Raw genomic sequence first — 18,076 nt, 5'->3', positions numbered from 1 at the left:
TATATATGTATTGCAAACTTGTTTGTGTTTTTGTCCGCCAGATTGTTCTGGTTGTGGCAGAGACATTAAGAACGGCCAGGCTCTGCTGGCGCTGGGAGCTCAGTGGCACCTCGGCTGCTTCAAATGTAAAACCTGCAGGAGGATCCTGAGTGGGGAGTACATCAATAAGTAAGTACACCCCCTTCCCTTCATGCTTTCCTATAGGTTTGCCTTATTTAGCTAGCTTTAATAAACCAAAGATATTTTCTAAAATCTGAACCAACCAGAAAGTGTGTGCTCTCATGTGTCAGGGATGGCTTCCCGTACTGCGAGAGGGACTACCAGGCTCTATTTGGGGTCAAATGTGAAGCGTGTCAGAGGTTCATAACAGGAAAACTCCTTGAGGTGAGAAAGGTCATGTTTGTTTTAGCAACATTTCTCTTTTGTCCGTTTTTTAACCCTGTTTATGTTTCAGCTGCTTCTGAAAACAGATCCGATGCTTTAAAACCTCCCAGTTGTTTATGTTCTGAGAATAAATTTATGTTTATTGGTGTTTGGAACATGAGCCTTCCTCATGTTCCAAATCTCCCGAATGTTAAGTCACATTAGACTGGCAATGCGCCGTTACCTAGCAACCCCAGCCAAGCCCAGCCCGTTGCCTAGCAACCTAGGAATTCTGAAAGGAACTCAAAATAGGCTAAAATCTCATTATTTAAGAATGATTTTTGAGCAAAAAATGTAATGAATATGTTTTGTATAGACAATAAGTCCTAACCTGTTCAAAGAAGCATAATAGGTCAGAGATTTTTAACATTGATGCTAATAAATGGATCATTGAACAATATGATTGATACAGTCTGATCCGCCGGTTTCCTGTTTGTAGGCTGGCGAACGACATTATCACCCCGGCTGTGCAAAATGCAGCCGATGTGGCAAAATGTTCACAGAAGGAGAAGAAATGTACGTTCAGGGTGAGTACGGCTGATTCAGTCTGATGAGTGGAAAAAAAATAAAATCTAACACAACTGATCTGATTTCAATCAATTTCCCCCCTTAATTCATTTTCTGAAGAATAAATTATGAATGACAGAAAATATTTTTAAACAGTGGTTTTGTACAGTATTATGCTACAATTTTTTCTAAATTGTCTCATTACCAGGATATAGTCAGACAGTTTGAAAAGTTTAAAATTAGCTTGAAAATGAATTTTTAGGTTGATCTCAGAAAATTTCTAGAAATTTCTGAGTTTAAAAAGTAAAAATATTTACTAAAAAAACAGAAATTTTGAGATATAAAAAAACAAGATTTCTAAAAAAAAAACATAGAAATTTCTGACTTAAAACTCAGAAAATTCCTTGTTTTGAGAAACATTATGCCAGAAATAACAGTTTTTTCTGTCTAAAATGTCTCTAACACACCATCGTTTCGTCAAGATGCTCAACATTCCTGATTTTAAGTTTTTATTTTTATGATTTTATTTTCTCGTAAAATTACGACTTCGTTCTCCTAATATTACGACTTATTCTGATAACATTAAAACTTAATTCTCGTATTATTTCCATGTGCAGCTGTATTCTTGTAATATTCTGACTTTATTCAAAAACAGAAATCATAGCCTAACCCCAAAATGTTGTGGTAAAGTTGAAATAAATAGACTGTCAAACAAGATGGCCGCCATGAACTATGGAAAACCAAGAAGTTAAAAAATCAAAATTTTCCAAAATTTAAATCTTCATAAATTTCGCTGAATCAATAAAACTGATTTATTGCCCAGCCCTCACTCTTGGGTTTTGGAACGTTTCTGGTTTTTAAGCTAACTGTCGACATTTTCACAGGTCCAACAATCTGGCATCCAAACTGCAGAGACGGCAGCAGAGCGGAGGACAGCTGCAGGGTGAGCAGAAATGTAGAGCTCCAAAACCAGAATCTCGCTTTAGTTTCACCAGCTGCGTCGTTTCTCTCAAGCTTCACGCTCTTTGACGTAGCGTTAGCTTCACAACATCACATGTTCACATCTCCTTCCCAGGTCAGCAGACCAAAGACTCCATGTCTTGATTTCTTTTTCCCTCCTCGTGAACTGAAGGTCATTGTTGTTTGTAGTTTGTTTTTCTGCACTGCTGGAGGTCAAAACCAAACCAAGCATGAAAAACATCCAGCAACTCCAAACATTCTGTCATGCAACAGCCAGTAATTCATCCCTAATGAGTTTCATTAGGAATGAATGAAAACGGCTCTGAAAAAAAATTTTTCCCTCGTGAAAATATAAAAGTTTAGAAACTTCTGAGACTAATCTAAAAATTTCTATGTTTTTTGTAGCAAATGCAGAAATATATCCTTCCTTTTTTCTAATATGCCGTCGTACCAATCTGTTGGTTTGACAGATTAAAGACCATAAATATTTTTACTCATTCAGCAGCACAGAAAGGTCTTTGAATTGAAAATATTGCTCATTTTGTCACTATTTGGTTTCCAAATAAAATGTCATTAATTAATTCCAGACTAATTAACTGGATGAACTGATGGCCACATCAAATCCAAATAAAGTTTATAATTGCAGCATGACAAAATGTTGGATAAAACTTTGAAACTTAACTGAAGTAAGGCAGATTTTTACTTAAAATTGAATAAAAATACTAATTTTTGGCATGATGAGAATTTTTCACTCCTTTACTGATTTTGATGCATGATTTGCTGGTTTTTTTTCTTCTGAATTTTGTGTTTTGTGCAGATTTTCCTAAATTCACAGCAGCATCCCAGTTTGCTCTCACTTCCACAGCAACAATAAGTTTGTAATAAAAGTAGAGCTCAAACAATTAGAATATCATGAAATGTTTTAACATTTTCATAAAGTGTAACTCATGTCAGACGTCAGACGTGTGCGCTTTGTTTACCCAGCTGTTTTTGGCATTAAATTAAAGAGTTTTGTTGTCAATGTAACGTCACGAATCAGTGGGCACTGCGGCGTTGCCTAGCAACCCCAGCAGAGTTCTGCCTGTTACCTAGCAACCCCAGCACAGCTCCATGGCATTTGGTCAGCTGGTTTTCCCGCTGTATTGCGCTGTACAATGGCTGCTGGAAAAGATAAAGTGTTTAGTTGTTGGCTTACAATCCAGCAACCACTCACTGCATTCTTGTCGGTTGTGCAGCAGGCTCCACTTCTGCTTTTCGAGGCTGTAAGGTTGTACTGACATTCCTCCCCTCAATGCACCGAGTCGTTGAATCGTTGCTGCCTGCCTCCCTGACCTGAGGAGCATTCAGACTGTTGGTTGCTCTCCAGCCCAACAGGTCGTCATCTGAAAGCTCCTGCTCCCGACCCGGATCCTGCACTCCCAGCAGCCCCGGCAGAACCATCTGTGTAAGTTCTGACGCTGCCCCGTTTCCAGAATCTTCTCTTACACTGCAAAAAAACACAAAATCCTACCAAGTACTATGGGTCTAGTTTCTAGTGTGAATATCTTGCTGCACTTGAAATAAGACAAAACCAACTTTATAAGTAACTTTTTAGTACGATAGGAGCTTGTTTTCAGGAAATAACTCCTTAATGTTTTTTTAAAATAAAGCACTAGCATCAATAAGACATTTTTCTCATGTTGTAAGTGAAAATAATCTGCCAGTGGAACTAGAAATGGGTTGCTAGGCAACGGCCTGTGCTTAGCTGGTGTTGCTAGGTAACGGCACCAGTGGAACTAAAACTTTTTCACCAATACTAAGGAGTTATTGACTCTAAACAAAAACAAGCCCCTATATCTTCTTGAAAAGTTACTTATACGTCAGTTTTACCTTATTTTAAGTGAAATAAGACATTAGCGGTAGAAACTAGACCTGAATCTATGGTAATATTTATTTTTTTGCAGTGTTCTCCATGTTTTGCACCTTGTTTCAGTTAAACGCTTTCATTCATACAGGGCAGCCACCTGGACGAGGCGATTATGAAAGATGCTTCGTTTTAGGGCGCTTTGTGGAGTCAGTTCCTTCATACTTAGATTTTCTAAAGATCTCTGAACCTTGACTGATCGGAAGTAGCTTTCGTTGATTTGAGAAAATGTGATTTTAGTTTACATTGAATCAGCCTCATGTGAGGCCGAGCTGCTTGGTGAAATGGTGCTTTGGTTGTGTTTTCCTGCTTTTCGTCTTTCACTGTGGCTTTTTAAAAGAAGAAAACTTTAATTCCCATCAAAGCACCGAGCGAACCAAAAGCCTTGATCTGAGCAGAAACGGGTGGAAGAGCTGTTAGACTCAGCCTGTGAAGTGCCAACGGCAGGGGAGTCATGGTGCTGCGGGATTAAAGCTTGATTCCTCCCTGCTGAGACGTAAACCTGCCAGTTTCCCCTCAGCCTAACCTCCGCTGTCTCTGTGTGTGTCTGTGAACGTCTCCGCTCCTTCTTCCAGGCAAAAGTAGATAATGAGATTATTGATTACCGAGACTTAGCAGCAATTCCCAGAGTCAAGGCTATATATGATATAGAGCATCCAGACATGATTTCCTATAAACCTGTGAGCTCCTGCGCTGCGGACGTCCTGGACGACGGAGGAGACGCTGCGGCCGGACGAAGCCTGACCGAGGTAACGCCTTCAGACACAGATCTGGATTTTAACTGTTCCACACATCACAGCTTAAAACTGGGATTTTATGTGACGAATCTTCACAAAGCAGAGCATAAATCTAAAGGGAAAACTCAGATATTCAGGGGTGGTTTTTTTTTACAATAATAAATTGAACTGCAGGTATTTTTTCTAGTTTTTATTGTAAATATCTGAGTAGAAATAAGACAAAACTAACTTACAAGTAACTTTTCAGCAACATATAAGAGCTTATTTAGAGTCAATAATTCATTGATATTGATGAAAAAGTTCTAGTTCTACCAACACCGTTACATAGCAACCACGGCCAAGCCCAGCCTGTTACCTAGCAACCGCGGCCAAGCCCAGCCTGTTACCTAGCAACCGCGGCCAAGCCCAGCCCGTTACCTAGCAACCCGGTTCTATTTCCACTGGCAGATTATTTCACTAACAACATTATAAGTAATAATCTGCCAGTGGAACAAGAACTTTTACATAATATTAATAAATTACGGACTTAATAGTTTGAAAAGTAAAAAATTTGTGACTTTTGAAACTGAAAAGTTTTTTTCTAGAAAATTTCTCAAGATTAATCTCACAACTTCTGAACTTCTGAGTTTTTTTGGTGGAAATTTGCTCCTTTTATTCCCGTCTGCAGAGGCCTTAGCCTGTCATATTGGTGATGAAACAAAAACAATAAAAAAATCACATATTGTAATCATAGCCTCCTCAATGAAGTGCTATGTGTTAGCATAGCACTTTAGCGTCAGCAGAACTAGCGTTTGTTTATGTGTTAGCGTTACCGCTGCTAACTTTTTGGCTAGCAGTGCCAGCCGCTCCTCATCGGCATAACTCCTACTGGATCTTTAACATTTGCAATGAAGACGTATCCTAAACTTTTAGCTTTAGATTTAATGCTAAGCTATCTGAGAACAATCTGAGTGACAGTTTTCTGGTTCCTTCTTGTACAGGAAGTTAAGTTTCTGTAACTGCATTGATTTTTTTCCTCTTTTTTCTGCTTCAGTCACCAGGAAACGTGTCTGAAACCACAGAGGTAAAAACCACCTTCTCTCCTCATGCAGGTTAAAACCCAACCAGTCGCTCATCTCCATCTTTTCCATCCATATGTTAAAGGAGAACTTTGAAGCGAGACCATGTGTGCCAAAATCTTCAAGTGACGGTCCGTTTGGAGGTCAAACCATGTGGTGTCGACACGGCTACAGTCCGGCTCTGTCCAGGTCGCCGCAGCATTTCCACCGGCCAGGTGAAAAACAAACACAGAAATGATTACAGAGAATTACAACGTTCATTCTTTACTCTCCTTCTCTATGTTTCCTGTATCATTTCACCTCCTTCACGTTGCAGGGTTCGCCCTGCTTCTCCTCTAATCACACCTTTCTTTCTAAAACTCATCTGCTCATTTTCTTTTCCTTCCTTTCAGAATAAAAATATTTTGGGGGGATTTTATGACAGATAAACACAAAGTAGAGCACGATGTGAAGCGTAAGGAAATAATACATCTCTGCTTTTCACATGGAGTTACGGTTGAAAGAAAACCAAGACAGAGGTGTCCAAAATGTGGCTCGGGGGCCACACTGTGACCCTCTGAGTGATTTCTTATGGCCCCCAACTGTAGTTTAAGAATGTATGACGACATATTGGGGCTGCTGTGGAGAGAGAAAAACGGAGGAGTAAATTTCCACCAAAAAACAAAATAGATTAAATAAAAGGAAGGAAATTTCTGCATTTCAAAAGTTGAAAATTTTATAGAAACAAATTCGACATTTTTTAGATTAATCTCTGAAATTTTCTGTAAAAAAAGAAGAAATTTCAGATTTTCTAGAATCAAACATTTTCAACTTTTCAAACTCAGAAATGTCTTTGTTTTTTCTACTTTTCTTCTCTTAAATTAACTTTAATTAAAATTTTTAAAATCAACTAAATAAATATCAAGCATTTTGAAAGAAATGACCCAAATCCTGCTCTTCTAACGAGAATAAATTCAACCAAGCATAAAAGAATTTAAAAAGTAAATAAGTTACATAAATGTTGGTCTGTCAAATAAAATCTCAATAATGTTTATCAAAGTTTCAACATTTCAAAATGAGGGGAACTTCTGGAGGTGTGAATATTTTTTCAATGCGCTTTATTCTCTGATATTATTATTAAAATATCCTCATCTGACTGAATATCACCGGAACAGAAAGTCCGTCTCATTAAATAAGAACATGAGTTCTAATGAGGTCAGATTAAAGGAACCTGACAAAAGCATTTTAACAACATTATAAAGTAGAAACTTTAAAAATACTTTTTATTAAATTTATGTTAATGGTGTGTTTTGATATTCTAATCTTAAATGTTGTGTTTTCATTGGTTGTAATCAGAAAATCATCATATCTAACAGAAATAAAGGCTTGAAGACATTAATCTGTGGGTAATTTAATTTATTTATATAACAAATGAACTTATCAATAATAATCTAATTTATTGAATATGACTGCAACAAAGAAGAAAAATATTATTTTTCCGGTGAAACAGAGCCACCTAGTGGTCAGAGTCCAGACATGATCAAGATTACTGAAAACAAAACTGGTTTAATTTCAGATTTTGATGAGTTTTATCTGTTTCTGAGCATTTTATTGAACATTTTATATTACAATAAATATCCCCAGGTTTATCTAAGCATATTTAGCTAGCTAGTTAGGTAGCTGCTAACTAGCTGGTTAACTAACTAAATATTTAGTTTGAAGTTTAATATTTAGCTAGTAAGGTAAATATTTATTGTGAGATTAATTACATATTTAGTTTGAAGCTAAACATTTGGCTCCAAAGTAAATAGATAAATAGAAACTTTATTTATTAATCCGTGGAAGATGGGAGTTGTAGTTCCCGTCTCCCACACAACAGCCATACATCAGATACTTAAATTAATGTAAAGTTAAATATTTAGTTTACTAACTAAATATTAGCAAGCTATTTAGTTTGAATATGTGACATTTTTAAATGAATGAATAACGTGGTGAAACTCCAGTTTCTTTCTTTAAACATTCTGCATAATCCAGATTATGGGTTTTTTCATGACTCAGGCTGCCAGATTTTTTATTCAGTTGTCAGTGGCAGCTGGATAGAAACTAGTTGGTATGTTTTGGTATACATGAAATAAACAGGTTTTAATGGAGAGGACAGTCCAGTTCAGCTCTGATTTCCTCAGTAATCTGATCCGTTTCGGGGAATCGAGCCGTAAGTCGTCTCATGAGGAGCTTATCTGGCTGCTGTCTCACTTTCACACAGATCCAGATTCCTGCTCAACCCAAACTGCGTCTCTGCCCGGATTCAGCCACGACTTCCTGAGCTTGGTGAGCAAAACTCGTCCCTGTTCCACCAGCAGAAAGGAAAACATGCCTTTAATTCTTCAATCTGCTGAGATCACAGTGAAACTTTAGAGTTAAATTAACCAGACTGACGGTGATTTATATATATTTATAACTACAGAATAATAATAATATGATAATTTCATGTCCTGTAAAGCATGAGCTGTCAAACTGGTTCTCATTGTCAAGATTATGAATCTTCTTAAAGGGACGGTTAACAAATATTTAATCAAATATTAAATAGCTGTCTCTACATTTGATGAGTACTTATTAAAATTTTATAATATTTAATGTCTTTTCACATCAGTATTACGGAGCAGTAGTATTACTAGGGAATTTTTTTTTTTTAGAAATTAATAGAATTAAAAAATTACAATTAATTATGAGAATAAAGTCATAAAATTGTGAGAATAAACTTACATGAAAATAAAGTGATAACATTACGAGAATAGAGCTGCACAATAATGAAATTGTAATATAACAATAAAGCCTCAGTATTTTGACTTTGTTCTTGTAATACTCTGACTTTATTGCCACAGTGTTTTCAACTTTATTCTTGTAATTTTAAAATGAGAAAACTGTTAAAATTAGAAATGTAATTTCTCATGTCTTCTGCTGTTTAAGCCTCGTTTTCCGCCCGGTTACCGCCTCACCAGCTCTGACAGATTCAGTAAGTATGCAGGTTTTATCTCTTCCACATCATTGCTCTTAATTTTACCATCTTTTTTAGATGCTAACTTTAAACCGGTGATGTTTTCTTCTTCTTCTTCTTCTCCTCTCCTTTCAGGCTTGAAGGTGCGTGAGAGCGACTCCTCCTGGTCGTCCTTTTATCACCGCCTCTCTTCACTGTGTGCAGCGGCTCTGTGGCGGAAAATCAGCTACACTGTAAAAACACAACATGATACCGAGAATTTTTGGACTAATGCAAATATTTTACTACTTGCGAAATAAGACAAAACCTAACTTAAAAGTAACTTTTCAGTAAAATATCGGAGCTTGATTTAAGTTAATATTGAAGAAAAACTTCTAGTTCCACTGACGGATTATGTCACTTATAACATTGGAAAAATGTTACGAGTGAAATAATCTGCCAGTGGAACTATAATTTGGTTGCTAGGTAACGGGCCGAGCTTGGCTGTGGTTGCTAGGTAACCGCGCCAGTGGAACTAGAATGTTTTCATAAATATGAAGGAATTATTTACTTAAAACAAGCTGAAGAGTTTGTTTTGTCTTATTTCAAGTGTAATTAAGATATTTGCACCAGAAAAGAGACAAAATTACTTGGTAAAATTTTGTGTTTTTTCATTGAATCTGAAGGAAAAAGCAGCAACACTAAAAAAAACAAAAACTAAATCGTACCAAGTGTTTTTGTGCAGTTTCTAGTATAAATATCTTAGTCCACTTGAAATGAATCAAAACTAGCTAACAAAAAACTTTTCAGCAAGAAACAGGAGCTTGTTTTCAGTAAATAATTCTTTAATATTGGTTAAAAAAAAATACTAGTTCCATTGGTCGATTATTTCACTTGTAACAAAACATTTTTCCCACATTATAAGTGAAATAATCTGACAGTGGAACTAATAATTTATCATTTATATTAAGGAATTTTTGCTCCTTTATGTTGCTGAAAAGTTACTCATAAGTTAGTTAGTTTTCAGACAGAAATACTCGGTAAGATTTTGTGCTTTTGCAGTGTAAACTTGGATTCTTATCAAGCATAATGCTCATTTTATCAATAAAACTTCAATGAACTGATGTTCTCTGATAGAGAATAGATCATAATCAATAGGGGAAGGCGTAAACATTATTGGAAACGAATCGCATCCCAGTAATCTACCCGCTCGCTCTGCTTGCGCCATGACTTCCTGCTCTCTGCATGTCTCGTCCTGTAGCTCACCACCGATGATCAGATCCCACTAACCCGAGTGGATAGAGGAGAGTCTATGCCTAATTTATTGGAACCCAAAGCAAGTATTGTTTTATATTTACTCTATTACCTGTTCATCCTGCTTGCTATTAACTCCAGTCCGGTTGTTGCTACTTCAGAAGTCATTGCTTAGATGATCCGCTTTGTCACATAAATCAATGTTTAGATATCTGGCCTTAAAAAGCATCGTCTACCTCTGTTTGTCCCGTCAAGGTCTATCCATACGAGCTGCTTAAAGTCTCAGATGGAGGCCGAGTGAAACTCCCCAAAGACGTGGACAGAACGAGACTCGAGGTAAAACAACGAGATCAGATCCAAATGCACAACAATTGGAGGCTAGAAGGAGTTGTGTTTTTGCAGTGTAGCTGCTGTTCCTTTGGTAGATTCTGCAGATTCACTGCAAAAACACAAAATCTCACCAAATATTATTCGGCTAGTTTTTATTGTACATATGTTAGTACGTTTGAAATGAGATAAAACTAGCTTCCAAGTAGCTTTTCACAGCAGGAAAATAGGAGCTTGTTTGGTAAAATGTCAAATTTTGGGACTGAGTCACACGTCCAACATCAGTGTCTGACCTCACCATTGCTCTCCTTGATTAGATCATTAAACAAAAGCATTGTGTCTTTCTATAAAAACATGAGACAGATACTCATCAGTGTGACAGGGATATATTTATACTGACGGTTTTTCTTTAGTTTCATTCTCTCCTGCTTCGTTTGTCACAGCGCCACCTATCTCCAGATTCATTCTTTGAAATCTTCGGCATGAAAATCCAGGAATTCGACAAACTTCCGCTTTGGAAGCGGAACGACATGAAGAAGGCAGCAAATCTTTTCTAAATGTTTATTTTTAGACTTTATTTCCTTTTCTTGGTGTTTGATGTTGACATTTGGCTTCACCTTAAGTTAGATTAAACAATTATCTATAAACAGTTAATAATTCAAAATTAAAGTAATTGTCATACTTTGATCTCAGAAACTGTTGACGTTCTGTTTATTACGACAGGTTTATTAAGAGTTGGCAGTTATTTATAGCTTAATAACTGATTTAGTAAGATTTAATTCAGTGTTTCTATTTCTGGAATTTCTAGTTATGACTGTTGAACTGATGCATATTTTATAATTTTCCAAATAAACATTTTTGTCCGTGAGTGTTAGCTGTTAGCATGTTAGCTTAGCATGTTTAGATTATTACTGGATCGTTTGTAGAGATCAACCTTTTAGTTTAGGATAAAAAAAAGGGTAAAAATTGATCCTTTCAGCCTTTGTGTTGTGTTTGTTGACCGGTTTTTCTGTTCTTGGCCTTTGGAAAATGTACATAAAATCTATTATTTTTAATTATTTTAAGTGTTTTTAGTTATTCAGTTTATTTAATTTTAGACTATTAAAAAAAATCACAAAATTTTATATGTTCAGCAGTGAAATTATACATGAATGACTAAGAAATACTTTGTTTTGAGTTGCATTAAAACATTAAAACTCTCCTTTCTTGGACACACAGACGTGGAAACACAGATTTGAGATTGTAGGGAGGAATTGTGTGAATAAATCATCACTGAAATGTTTTAAGTAATATTGTTTGGATATATTTTTCTTTTCGTGTTTTACCACGTATGCATCTTAATATGGCGGCTTCATCACCACTTCAAGCACCAGGAATAAAATCTTCCTTCTTATAAACTGTGTATTTATTGATTTTCAAATGTAAAGCACACATTTTCTAACTTTGTACTGGAGTTTTACTTTGAATATTTGCATCATTTTTAATGTCTTTATTCATTCACTACCTAACTTTTCATTAAAATGACATAACACACCACTTCAGCTAAAAATAAATAAATAATTTCCAGCAGATGCAGTTATTTGAAATGTACCAACAGATGGCGCCTGCAGCCTAAAATAAAAAGCACACAGTTACTGTATTTCCTAAAGGTTTGCTTTCAAACACAAAAGTCCTCTTTATGTATGTAAAATAATAAAAACAAACAAATGCAAATTAAATTATACTGAATACATGTAAACCCTTTGAATATTTAAAACGTTTTCAGTTCCTTACATTTGATAAACAAATGAAACAATCTGATTTAATAAAAAAATCCTTGGCAGATTCCAGAGGTTTAGATAAATACAAAAATGATACAAGCAGTAAAAATGATAATTATTGTTTAATTTAAATCAAATAGTTAAATTTTCTCCAGAAATAATAATATTATTTAATTAATTTACAAGGTAAGTTCAGGTAATTTTGTTTAGCATATTTTCAGCAACAAGGAAATTCAAAGTGCTTTACATGCGTTAGAAGAAATACAAACAAAATAACCAAAGTTAAATAATTAAAAACTTGCGTTAAAATACTTTTGATCACATCAGTTTTCCATCGTTGGCTCTTTAAAGCCCACCTATGACGAAAACAAGATGAGCATGCAGTCGGATGCTTTTCATTGGACAGTTGAAGCGTGACCGGCATGTGATTGGTTGAGGTACGTGCCACTCTGCGCTCCGCTCCTCGTAGCCCCGCCCCCTTCTCCGTTTGGCCAGAACGAGGATTTTCACGAAAACATCGACCGCAGATTGCGCAGCAGAGCAGAGCGGCCACGCCACGGGAATGGATCCAGCTGCGTGACAGCTCCGTGGATGGCGTGTTTGAAGTTGTTTTAGCGATGTTTGGCTATGAAGACAAACGTTAGAGGCAGTGAGAAGATTGTTTCGCGACGATGTCACTCATTTAACGTCCAAAAAGGGCCGAAGAAGTGGACTCCCTCCGCTTTCCCTTTCCCCCGCCCTCCCGCTCCTTCGCTCCGGTGCAGCCGTTACGGCCGATGGAGGCTGACGGGACCCTTGCAGCGAGCTGGAGGCCCGGAGCGTCACCTGTGAAGCGTCGTCACTTCGCTGCGGGACGCGTTTGAGAGACCAAAAACCCGCACTTGACTGCGTGTTTTCCTTCCAACGGCTGACTGTACAACTTTTCCAGGAGGGGGAGAAAAAGTTAGCAGCTCGACGTTAGCTGCACGAGCCCGACCCCCGCGCGCACGATGACTGATTTGACTTAACGGAGCGGTTACTAACCGCAGCACGTCACGCAGGACAGGTGAACCCACGCGCGGTTACCCCCCTGTGGATGGACTTCACGCATTCTTCTTCGGTGGAGTCAGTTTTTACCCGAGTTTCCCTGTCTGCCTTGGAGGACTGGATCCTCAAACAGGGGCTGGTTGTTTTATTTTTTATTTTTTCCTCTTGAAAACTTTCTTTTTACCGACCATCATGTCACTGAAAGAAAACGCCTGTCGGAAATTTCAAGCCAACATTTTCAACAAAAGTAAATGTCAAAACTGCTTCAAACCCAGAGAGTCACATCTGCTGAACGATGAGGACTTAAATCAGGTATTGTTTATATGTCAATTACTCTAATATTAATGACGTTTTATGATTGTTTATCATAGGCTGCTAAGTGCGAAGGTGAAGCTAATTGGAGATAATTAGTTTATAGCCAAAGGGAATGTGTTTAATTACCTTCATTCATGTACAGTTGAATCGGAATACATCACAAAGCCGGCCTGAGGCATAAGCAAACAAAGCAAACCTTTCTGTAAACATTTCCTAACATTTTCTGACTAGCAAATGAAAGAATTTCTGGTTAAGTGTTGAAATAATTGACATTTGTATTATTTGTAGTAATAGTGACTTCTGTCATTTGATCTCAAAGTGGATTTATAGAACTGATAATTAGCAATTTATTTATGTTGATTTGGTGAAAGTAAGTGAACCACTGGTACTTGCGAATACTTGAAACCCCTAAAAAAGAAAATTGATCATAAGTGATTATTTTTAGTAATTCAAACACCAAGTCTACCTTATCATGCACTGATAAAGTGCACCAGTGTTGGTTATGAAGTACCACAAGGTTCCCTGCTTTGACCAGTTCTCTTTTCTATAAACTTTAACTTGATTGAAGTGTTACTCAGCAGGTGATTGGTGATAATCCCCCCCCCCAATTAATCAAATTGATAGCTGGGACACTTAGCAATTAACCCATAAATGTAAATGATTAAGCTGGCACCATTTGTTGCTGTGGCGAATGCAGTGGAATGCAGTGAATACTTGAGACCGCCTCAAAAACAAGTTTTTAACTGCCTATTTTAGTAATTCAAGCACCAAATATACCTTAATATGCATTGATACAGACAGAGGAAACAAAGAAGCTAGCATCTACAGCAGTGGTCCCCAAGCTACGGCCCGCGGGCCGGATCCGGCCCGCCTCCACATTTGGTCCGGCCCCCTGAACAATATAGAGAGCATTCAGATTTTTTTTTTCATATATTGTATTTTCTGATTTATATGTGGATTTTTCTTCAACCGGAAGTGTGTCCTGTAAACTGTGGGTGTTTTGTTTTGCATGGCGCATTGCTGCCATCTGTTGGACTTTTAGGGAACTGCTTGACTTTTCTGTTATTTAATCAGTAGATTAGCGGTAGAGCAGATGAACACGTGTTTGTTATGAACGCCGCATTCCAGGTCGAGTCCTTCGAAGCCTTTAAGTAGCAGCTTATACTTCAAAACAAGCCTTTATGTTAACATATGAGGAATTCATATGTTAAAGTTACTTTCCCTCAATGGAATATATACTAGTCAGTCCCAGTGACCGTTTCACTAACGGTTTTTGCCCATGTGCTTTCTGGGTAAAAATCAATCAAGTAACGCTCCCTAACCAACCGAGCCCCCCCACCGTCAACAATTTCCGGCAGCACAGGTGATAACCGTGTAACACTTTTTCTGTTACAAACTGACTCCGCCCCCCAGAGAAGGGAAAAGCTATGTGGCCCTGACAGGAAAAAGTTTGGGGACCCCTGATCTACAGTCTTCCATATATTCACTTTTGGTGTTACAGCTAAATAGCACTAAGGAAAATAAATGGCTGCTTTGCAAATGCCATCCAATAGTGTGTCAACTGGAATTACGCCCAAGTATTTCAGCAGCATTTTCTTGGGAATGTCTTCGACATAATCTATGAAAAATCAGTGGAATTACAGAACAAACTGTAGAGACCGAGTAGACGGGGTTTCACTAAAAAATAGTTGTTCAAAGTAGAAATAAAATCTCTGAATGCAGGTTATGTAATAGATGATTGTATTATGTTGGTGCATATCTATCTGACAGATTCCAGTTTGTTTATGTTGCTGATAGTAATTTTCTGTGTTATGGAGTACCACAAGGTTCCCTGCTTAGACCACTTCTTTTTTCTATAAACTTTCACCTGATTAAAGTATCATTCAGCGGATGATTGGTGATAAATTGATCCCCAAATTGATCCAATTCTTCCCAAACACCTATGCGTGATGTATAATTATCCTCCTGATTGTTTATTATCTACACCCAAATAAACTATGAGGATGGGGTTCCACAGAGATAAACTCAGGTTCATTTTATTGTGTAACTGCAGGAGAAAGTTGACTAAAAGCTCCGAACGCATCGGTGCATGTTGAACATCTGATATGTTTAGTCATCAGTTTAGACAAGATGTTTATAAAGTTGATACATTGGTGACTAACCAAGACTCATCATCAGTTTCCAGGTGTTTGGCTCGGCTAACCTGGACGGAAAAGAGAAAGAAAAAATATCCGTAAAATGGAAAGTTTTTTATTCAACTCAAGAACCAGAATATATATAGTTTCTTTTTATGAATAACATATTTAACCTCTGACTATCAGCTGCAAACATGGCGAGTTGTAATTCAGTGTTTTGGCTGCCAAATACTTTGCATTATAAAGTATTTTCTTATTGTTATTCCTTTCACAATAAGCAATAAGTCAATTAATTGCATGATAGATTAAAACAAGATCAATAATTTTTATTTGCATGATTTATCGTTTTTCTCTTTGCACTAAAAACTGGATGATAAAAGTTTTCAGTCTGGTGCTTTGGTCTTAACTGGCCATTTTTTAACGACAGAGACTTCGTAATTAATTTATTTATTGTTTCTGTTGTTTGTTTGTTTTGGATATTTTAAATGTCTTCCACTTCCAGTGTCAAATGTTCTTTAGAATTTAAAGTTTGTTGATCTTTGAGAATATTTTTCTGCATTATTATGCCATTATTACTGTTTTATTAGTTGAAAATGGTCTCAAAACAATATTATTTCTGGGACAATTTATCATTTAGCCAAATTTATCTTGGCAGACTTTCTCATTGTTTTTTGTTTTAATTAAATGTGAATGAGAAGATGGATTTTTGTTTCACATACATCCAACAAACACCATAAATTCCTGTTCATTTAATTAATTATGTTTATTTTCTTACTGATTCTGTTTCATAGTTGGTGACTAGCTTTGAAAAATAAGCTTTCTGTCCATATTTTTAGAATAATCTCCTATTTTAGTTTTATTCCTGATCTCGACCAGAACAGATTAAAGTTGCTCCGTTTAACTGCTGAAGGGGAACAAATGACCTACATTGATCTCAGTTTTGTCTCTGTTCTGTCAGGTCATGTGTGGAGAAATGTTTTCCTGCGCTCATTTCAGATTTCTGACATTTTGTTGACTTTATTTTTGAAACATGCGGTTTTTTCTATCATTATGGGTCAAATTCCTGGCTGTCAAAAGTTAAGATTACGACTAATTTTGTTTGCAGTCGTTCAGAAGAGGAATGTGTTTGTAATCAAAGTGAAAGAGGATTTTGTTGCAGATTATACTCGGCTTTTTACAATCTATGCTGTAATCACAACCTCAAACTGGAAGATGCCATGTAATAAACCTCAGCTGGATTACGTAAGGGAGGATATTTAAGCTCTGTAGGTATCTGGTTGATTTCAGCATAAACTTTAATTGCTCTTCTGTCCACAAAGCAATGAGGAAGTTGGTTCATGAGTTGTTTTTTTGGGCTCCAAAAAATGCGCAGACTACTGCTGCAGTGATCCCAGTTTCACTACAAAAACACAAAATCTTACCAAGTATTTTTTTTAAAATATTTTCTAGTGCAGATATTTTAGTACTCCTGAAATATGATAAACTAACTGACAGATAAGTTTTCATCAGAGCTTGTTTTAAGTAAACAATTCCTTAATATTGATGAAACGGTTCCAGTTTTACTTCCATATTATTTCAGTTATAACATGGGAAAAATGTCTTGTCATAAGTGAAATAATCTGCCAGTGGAATTAGTTAGAACGGGGTTGCTAGGCGACGGGTGAGCTTGGCTGTGGTTGCTAGGTAACAGCGCCAGTGGAACTAGAACTATTTCACCAATATTAAGGAATTATTGACTCTCAACATGTTCCTATATTGTGGTGAAAAGTTACTTGTAAGTTAGTTTAGTCTTATTTTAAGTGTATTAAAATATTTGCACTAGAACCTAGAACAAAAATACTTGGTAAGATTTTGTGTTTTTGCAGTGAATCTACAATTACAGAAACTGTCCAAGGACCTGCAGCAAAGACACAAAATGTTACAAAGTATTTATGTTCTGGTTTCTAGTGCAAAAGAAATACGGCAAAACTGACTTAAAAGTAGCTTCTCAGCAAGATATCCAATCTTGTTTTAAGTCGTCAATTCCTTAAAATTGATAAAAATGTTCTAGTTCCACTGTCAGATTATTTAGCTAAACAGAACATTTCACCCATCTGCTAAGTAGAAAAATCTGCCAATGGAACAAGTATTTTTCTTCAATATTAAAATAAGCTCCTATTTCTTGCTGAAAAGTTACTTATCCGTTACTTTTGTCTCATTTCAAGTGTACCAAGATATTTGCACTAGAAACCAGACCAAAAATACTTGTTAAGACATTCTGTTTTTGCAGTGTTTGCTTCAGTTCTCCCATAGATTTCTGCTGCTTTTCTCTCCAGCTTGTGATCTGCAGTTTTTGTTTTTTCGCCTCTCGTTTCCTCCAGCCGCCCACCCGCCTGCCGGGCCGCCCACCGACATGATCACAGGGAGAAATCACGCGTTTGGCTCTTTTTATTTATTTTTTTCTTTGTGAGGCAGCATGGTGCTCTGGAGGGAAGCCAGCTCAACTCCAGGCATTTAGTGACTAATGCTAGAAAATGAAACGCGTGGTAAAATGTTCTGGAACAGGGTCAGAGTGCCTCCAAAGCTTTCCCATGCTTTCAGTCTTTTCACCATTTCTAACATTTAGGCCTTTCACGATTACAAACAATAACGTTGTTGTTTTCAGACCATTTCCAACTAACGTGTCGATAATGCAAATTTTGTAACACTGGATATTTAAAATATCTAGAATAAAACCTA

At 36.8% G+C, this 18,076-nt stretch overlaps 2 protein-coding genes across 8 annotated transcripts in view; both read left to right on the top strand.

Annotated features, from left to right (window-relative positions):
- The window catches only part of LOC103481099 (actin-binding LIM protein 1-like), a 39,473-nt gene extending 27,954 nt beyond the window's left edge, over positions 1 to 11,519 (top strand). For 2 of the 3 annotated variants that reach the window (XM_008436387.2, XM_008436388.2), the window contains exons 5-19: positions 42 to 168; positions 291 to 384; positions 863 to 950; positions 1,815 to 1,873; positions 2,006 to 2,062; positions 3,257 to 3,334; positions 4,369 to 4,542; positions 5,564 to 5,593; positions 5,674 to 5,803; positions 7,831 to 7,895; positions 8,535 to 8,580; positions 8,698 to 8,705; positions 9,803 to 9,877; positions 10,051 to 10,131; positions 10,566 to 11,519. In XM_008436387.2, coding sequence (XP_008434609.1) covers positions 42 to 168; positions 291 to 384; positions 863 to 950; positions 1,815 to 1,873; positions 2,006 to 2,062; positions 3,257 to 3,334; positions 4,369 to 4,542; positions 5,564 to 5,593; positions 5,674 to 5,803; positions 7,831 to 7,895; positions 8,535 to 8,580; positions 8,698 to 8,705; positions 9,803 to 9,877; positions 10,051 to 10,131; positions 10,566 to 10,679 — 1,226 coding nt within the window. In that variant the 3' untranslated portion in view covers positions 10,680 to 11,519. The remainder of the gene's footprint in view (positions 1 to 41; positions 169 to 290; positions 385 to 862; positions 951 to 1,814; positions 1,874 to 2,005; positions 2,063 to 3,256; positions 3,335 to 4,368; positions 4,543 to 5,563; positions 5,594 to 5,673; positions 5,804 to 7,830; positions 7,896 to 8,534; positions 8,581 to 8,697; positions 8,706 to 9,802; positions 9,878 to 10,050; positions 10,132 to 10,565) is intronic. The other variant, XM_017310920.1, reaches the window with a different exon arrangement.
- An 825-nt stretch (positions 11,520 to 12,344) lies between these two features.
- The window catches only part of LOC103481097 (myosin phosphatase Rho interacting protein), a 58,600-nt gene continuing 52,868 nt past the window's right edge, over positions 12,345 to 18,076 (top strand). For 2 of the 5 annotated variants that reach the window (XM_008436383.2, XM_008436380.2), the window contains exon 1: positions 12,346 to 13,220. In XM_008436383.2, the coding sequence (XP_008434605.1) occupies positions 13,101 to 13,220 (120 nt within the window). In that variant the 5' untranslated portion in view covers positions 12,346 to 13,100. Of the gene's footprint in view, positions 13,221 to 18,076 lie in introns of all 5 variants that reach the window. The other 3 variants (XM_008436382.2, XM_008436384.2, XM_008436385.2) reach the window with 3 other exon arrangements.

Source organism: Poecilia reticulata, linkage group LG19 (genome assembly GCF_000633615.1).
Source record: "Poecilia reticulata strain Guanapo linkage group LG19, Guppy_female_1.0+MT, whole genome shotgun sequence".
Lineage (NCBI taxonomy): Eukaryota > Metazoa > Chordata > Actinopteri > Cyprinodontiformes > Poeciliidae > Poecilia > Poecilia reticulata.
This window is presented reverse-complemented; position numbering and strand designations above follow the sequence as displayed.